This window comes from Physcomitrium patens, chromosome 11 (genome assembly GCF_059467195.1).
Source record: "Physcomitrium patens ecotype Gransden chromosome 11, ASM5946719v1, whole genome shotgun sequence".
Taxonomy (NCBI): Eukaryota; Viridiplantae; Streptophyta; class Bryopsida; order Funariales; family Funariaceae; genus Physcomitrium; species Physcomitrium patens.
The window spans coordinates 15,088,129-15,094,128 of NC_143420.1; the positions used below are offsets into that span (position 1 = coordinate 15,088,129).

The 6,000-nt window shown below is 37.9% G+C and overlaps 1 protein-coding gene across 1 annotated transcript; it reads left to right on the forward strand.

The window, feature by feature from the left end:
• The first annotated feature begins 612 nt into the window (after positions 1 to 612).
• On the forward strand, positions 613 to 4,638 carry LOC112288204 (uncharacterized). The gene is made up of 10 exons (XM_024532168.3): positions 613 to 805; positions 972 to 1,042; positions 1,220 to 1,269; positions 1,516 to 1,589; positions 2,125 to 2,187; positions 2,569 to 2,656; positions 3,006 to 3,071; positions 3,642 to 3,721; positions 4,060 to 4,131; positions 4,344 to 4,638. The coding sequence occupies exons 1-10, from the start codon at positions 774 to 776 to the stop codon at positions 4,429 to 4,431; spliced, it is 684 nt and encodes a 227-aa protein (XP_024387936.1). The 5' UTR covers positions 613 to 773; the 3' UTR covers positions 4,432 to 4,638.
• Positions 4,639 to 6,000: the final 1,362 nt, after the last annotated feature.

Sequence of the window (6,000 nt, forward strand, 5' to 3'; positions counted from 1 at the left end):
AGTGGCTGGATATCATATGTTTACGAATACATGTTCCCAAATAGTATGCCTCATTATTTTTTTAAAATTTTTATATAATTTCTGTTCATTTTTTCTTGGTTTAATTTTTTATTCTATAATTGACAAAGAATTTTAAAAAATACCAAATCCTTCAAATTTGGTATGATTATGATAAAAAGTTTAATCATTTTTTGAAATTTATCTTGCAACTGAAAAGCCTTTAGCAATTAAATAAGCACATCATATAGGAAGGTACGCACATGACATGTTACAGAGAAATATAAGGCTCCTATGTCCCCAGGAATGATTCCATATTCAGATGCTTTAAAGTCAAAGAAAACAAAAAAGTAACTTTAAAGAGGATAAGTTGCCACCTTGGCGCCGCAGTTTAGACATTGGATGTATCGCCGTCCATCGCAACCAGTAAAATCCCTCCGCGTGGACGCGGCTTTGGGTGTCCAGCGGGAATCTACCGAGGATGCCTGTAGCACATGCCCTGATTCCGTGAGCCGAACCTCAGCCTCGGTAACGAGGCTACAGGCGCGGGAAATGTACCGCTAGGGGACGACACAGCGTGGCCATTCTTCCCTTACATTCTTCATTCTTCCTCTTCGCCGTCGTCTCGCCGATCGTCCCTCATATCGTCGCGATCTGCCGGAATTCCCACGAACGCACGCATCGAACATCCGTTGCAGCCTCTCGCATCCTTCCTTTCACTCAGTTTCTGTTGCTGATCTGCTGCACTCTCTCATTGATGAACACTGCACTGCGCCATGAAGTTCCTGGAGTACACCCCGCTTGCCCGGTACCGCCATGCCCCTTCTCCCTTTGCCTTTCGATGTAATTCCTGTCTCAAAAGAAGGGCGAATTTGATCTCGTCTTTGGTTTAGATTTAGTCTCATGCCGGAAGATTTTTGGTCTAAGTGTCCTTGCCTCGTGTCCTTTGTGCCATGGAATCCCTACGTTGGCAGAATAAATGCGTTTCTGTCTCATGTCGACGTGGGAGGCTGCATGATTCAAGGTGGCTTGGAGGCGTACTCTTGTAAGATTTTCCGTTCCATCCACTGTCTAGATTTAGTTATATGATATGTGTGTATGTGTGTATATATATATATATATATATATATATATATATATATTGAAATTTGATGAAGGAAAAACCAGCGTTTAGCGTTCTTTGTCGTGGTAAGCATTCTCACCTCAGCAGCTGGTTCTGCAGGCAAGATTGCAGGAGTTGATAAGAAGCTGTCAAGGAGTTTGGAGCAAGAGGTTGGTGTTCAATGCTGCTGTTGTCTTATTATTAAATATTTGGTGTTACTTTTTCAGCAAGCTCTAGATATTTTTACGAGCCTCGTTTATCATCATTCGACAAGACGAATGGTTTTATCGAATTGTTGTCTTTAGTAGTCTCAATCTTAGTAGTGAATGATATGAGCTTCCACTATTACTGTTTTTTACGACAAGCTGTAGTGATTATGTCTTGATTATCTAACTCGTGTAAGGGACGTTTTTCAGGTGGTGGATTCTTTGGCATATTCGCCCTTGGACCTCTCTACCTCGCCAGTTGGGCCCCTCTCTAACACGGCAAGGTACTGAACTTCTTCATCATGAACGACCTCAAACTTTGGTTTTGACTTTTACAACGGAAATTCGTGTGTTGATATACAACTTCAATCAGGTCATTCTTGCATCTGCGCGCTTTCAGCATTACCTGTGAGAGCTGCCGGGTGTCTTTCGTTTTTTAGGATTCCTTGGGAACAGTGTGTGGTGCTACGGCTCAGCTTGCACAATTTCATTAATTTGAGCTATTGTTTCGTGGAAAATATTAGGTAGTTGTTGTCAGTGTTCTTAGTCGGGCGTTGAAGAGGTATGTAAACACATATGGAGTAGGAATTAATTCTATTTTAAATTTTAGTTTGTTGCCTGTTTATTCGCTATTTCTTTTGGGTAATCTGCTTTTATTTTTGACGTCATGTGGTTCATGGAAGCAAGAGCACCTCTTTCTATTGGGCTTAACGAACTTAGTCTCTATTTATTTCATTTGTTTTGATTATAAAATCATTATCATTATTAGAATATTTTATGAGAATGGGAATGTTCACCCCTTTCTTCATCTGTTTCCAGTCGCAGGACACTGATTTATCTGATTCTGACCTTGAATCATATGTATCCTGATTACGATTTCAGGTAACAACATCATTCAATGCTATATTTATCTCTATGCTCTTATTCTTTACAATCTCTCTAAGGTCGTCGGAGCGGACTTGGGTTATTCTGGCTCTTGCGTACTTGTTCTTTTGGTCTAGTTTAGGTTTTCTTGGGTACTGCTGGTGTGCACCTCACCGGCAACCCACTCTGTTGAAAGGAATTAGGAAGTGATGTCAATGGTTGACAAGCGGTTTGAAGCCGTTGCTCCTTAAGGAGCTGAGAGTTCAAGTCTCTCCATTTCCTATTACTTCCTATATGTAGTTTGTTTAGAAGGTGCAACGATCAATATGTTCACATTAGAAAGGTTAGAAAATTAATTATACTAACAATTTGATATGCTCATGTCCATATACTCACCAGTATGTTGCGACCCCACCACTTTACCAAAGAACATGGACTTCTTGCCGCAAAGCAAAAGATTGACGTATCTTTGGTTGAGGCATCCAAGGTAAAACATTAATTGTCTCATCATTTATCGTCGTATCCAGATTTTATTACTGTTCCTGGTGGATTGCACGGTGGTCTTTTTAGAATCAACAGATGAACTGCTACGTCTATTCATAGTGGTTTTTATCCATTTTATGCAGCATGATTGCTGTTACATAATCATACGAGTTGACCTGACGTTTGCCCAAAATTAATATGTTTTTGAAGTTCTCAAAATTTAACAAATCATATGTAAATTACATGCTCTATTCAATGCTTCCTGTGACTGGTCAGTGGATGGACTGTCTTCTTGTTACTGGAATTTGACGCTTTTCGACCAGTAGATTTTTTTAACCCTGTTCTAATCGCAGTTCTGGTCTGCGGAAGCTGCTGAAGAAACAACATTGATGGACAGCATATGGAATGCCATTGATGAGGTAAGTGGATCACCGATTGTAGCTTGTCCACTACCACAAGATCGAAGCCGTGTGACTTACTAGGCGTGTTCTTTGGGATCCAAGTTGGTTTTATAATAATTTTACCGTCGCTTATCTGACCTACTGAGAGCTACTATTGATCTCTTTATTTTCGCTTTACTTTATTTTATCCATGGAGTGTTCACCACTCTATTTCAGGGTCTAAAATATGTCCACCACAAAGCGTTTGAATCTGACAAGGGTTTTTAGTCTTCTGAAGGTAGCACGGCCATGCTTCGGGATACTAGGCATCCAGTCGTGTTGGAGTTTGTTGTGTTGGAAGGGAATGCAATTGGATGCTTGAGTTACAATGATGGGGTGATAGTAGTTCGGCGAAAGTGATCGTCTAGGTTTCAATGCTGAAGGCCGTGCCAGTTGGCAATACTAATAATTCGCGAGTGCAGTTTAGCAACGATGCAGGTTAATCAGTGTGGTTTTTTCACAAGCAAGCTCTCGTTTGTGTATGGTTTCAATATGTTCAGATATGTACCTTCATGTACCTTTTGATTTAATGTGTTCCTCTTCCAGCAGGTGATGAGCTTGGAGGATTGTGAGGTATACAGTTACTCTCCTGATGCTGAAGGGGATCCTTTTGCTGATACTGGCAGCATGTGAGTGCTAGATTGTAAGCATGCGTGTCGTTAAATAAATAGAATTTCTGGAATCCTGCCCTTGAAGCTGCATGAAATCTTGTCTGTTTTTAGTTGAATGTACTTTAGTAAAGATCACAGATGACGCTGTGGTTTTAGGCAATCATGCGTTTCGGACGTTGGTATTATCTTCAGATTTTAGTTTCTTTGTTGAAGGTTGTCAAACGGATCTACTTTATTGATGAATTGTTTTGCTCAATTCGAAAACATTCGACCCGATTACACGACTTCAGGATTTGGGTTCAGATATTTTGTATTGAAATTGCACGTTGATGCCGAATGCATGTGCGTGCCTGTAGATGGTCTTTTAACTATTTCTTCTACAACAAGAAACAGAAGCGCATTCTCTACTTCAGTTCTCGATGCATAAGGTAAGCTTTCATTTATTTTGCATTACTTAGTTTGATTAGTTTAGAACAACGAAAGAAGTGCCATCTGTTCCTGAACTATTTGTTTTTTGTCAACGATTTTTCAAAAAGCTTTCATGTAACATTTCACAAGCTGATTGAACCGAAAGCAGTATAAGGAATGTCTTTGAGTTGAGGATTGATTTTTTGAGGTAACATGTGATTGATGATTGCAGCAAGTTATCTATGGATACAGCTTCTAGCGATGATGGGTCTGGCGAGTGGGACTCGGACTTTGTAGATGGCATGGATCTTGAAGGTTAAGATTGAATCCGCCTTGTGTTGATACGTATTATATTTTGTTTGTATAGCCTGTAAATAGCAAATGGAAGTTAATGGTGGATGTGAAAGCATTCTAGTGTACTTTAACAATCAGCTTAGAAGTAATGTGTACAACCATGCTTTGTATGACCATTTTATTTACAGCACTGTTCAGTGTACGTTGGTAAATATTTACATCACTTCGGATAAGAGTACCATGGGGATTAGTATCCGTGCTTGAAGATATTCATTTGAAACCTTAGGAACTACCGTAGGTGTTTTGTCTGTAATTATATGATACTTCAGACATGCAAGGAAATGTTTTTATGTTTGGATTTCAACGATGGAGTAAATTCGTAACAGCCAATGGACATGAGAACAAATGAACCGAACCTGAGTGCATCAACATGAAAACGAGAATCATTGGAATTTGAAGTGACGAAAAGTTGAAAAACTGAAGAAACTAGAATGTAGAATCACTTCGATTTTTCATCCTAAAATTTAGTTGAGGACGTAGTTTGATTTGCATTTATCAGTATTGTGTAGTGCGTTTTGGAAATTGATATTTTCACCCAAAGTTTTACTATTTTCATTTAGCATTGTATTACGCTCATTACATCATTGTTGTTGCGGTGGTTTTGCTTTGATCAATATTCCAATGGAACGGCCTTCTCTTTTTGATGTCAATGGATCAACATTCTAGGGATGTTTTTTTTGGCAGTAAAGATGAATGCCTATGCCCCCACTAAAACTCCCTATGCAGCGGTCTTCAGTCTTAAGACTATATATATATATATATGTTTCCAAAATATGCAAGTGAGGTTGTTGAAATGCAAAATTGCCTTTGAACATGTCACAAAACTACAGCAATAATGGTGTGGTATGTGCAGCACAATGTTAGGAGGGAATAATGTTAGGTAGAAATATCAATTCTCTTTTAATTGTACAATGTATTGTTAATGTAGAGCAAAGTTGATTTGTTTTTTTAAATTAAAATTTTAAACTTTATATGAAAATTTAAAAATCGTTTGAAGTGTTGTAATATTTTAATATATTTTCATTTTTTCATTAAAAAAATAATACAAGATTCAAATGCTATGGTAGTTAACAATTAAATACTAGAGAAAGAAAGAAAAAAAACATCATACATTGATACTATTGTTATCAATTCTAGATGAAAATTATAGTTTTGTATTTTTAGAATTTAGCCAAGATACATCATAAACTAAAAAGTATGCAAAAACAAGAGATTATAAGCCCTTCCACTCAGCTAGGACTACAAAAAGCACATAGTCAAAGATGAATGCAATAATGATGTTGCTGTTGAATTGTAAACATCTAAGCTAGTGTTGTTGGAACTAGACCACCAAAATGTATGATAAACATGGGAGAAGAAATCTTTAATCTTTATTAAGAAATGAGACATGATTGGAAGATTTCTTATAATAAGGAAAAATCTAATATCCTCAAAGAAGAGTTGAAAGAAGGAATATCAAGCATACCATATGGAATCAAACAAGGTGACAATTCCAAGTCCATGGCTGATCTTTGCTTGTGAGAATAGTTAAAAGC

Coding starts and splice junctions, on each gene's coding strand:
- LOC112288204 (XM_024532168.3), top strand. CDS start 774: ATGAAGTTCCTGGAGTACACCCCGCTTGCCCG. Junction 806..971: donor GAGTACACCCCGCTTGCCCG/GTACCGCCATGC, acceptor CTACGTTGGCAG/AATAAATGCGTTTCTGTCTC. Junction 1,043..1,219: donor TGGCTTGGAGGCGTACTCTT/GTAAGATTTTCC, acceptor CTGGTTCTGCAG/GCAAGATTGCAGGAGTTGAT.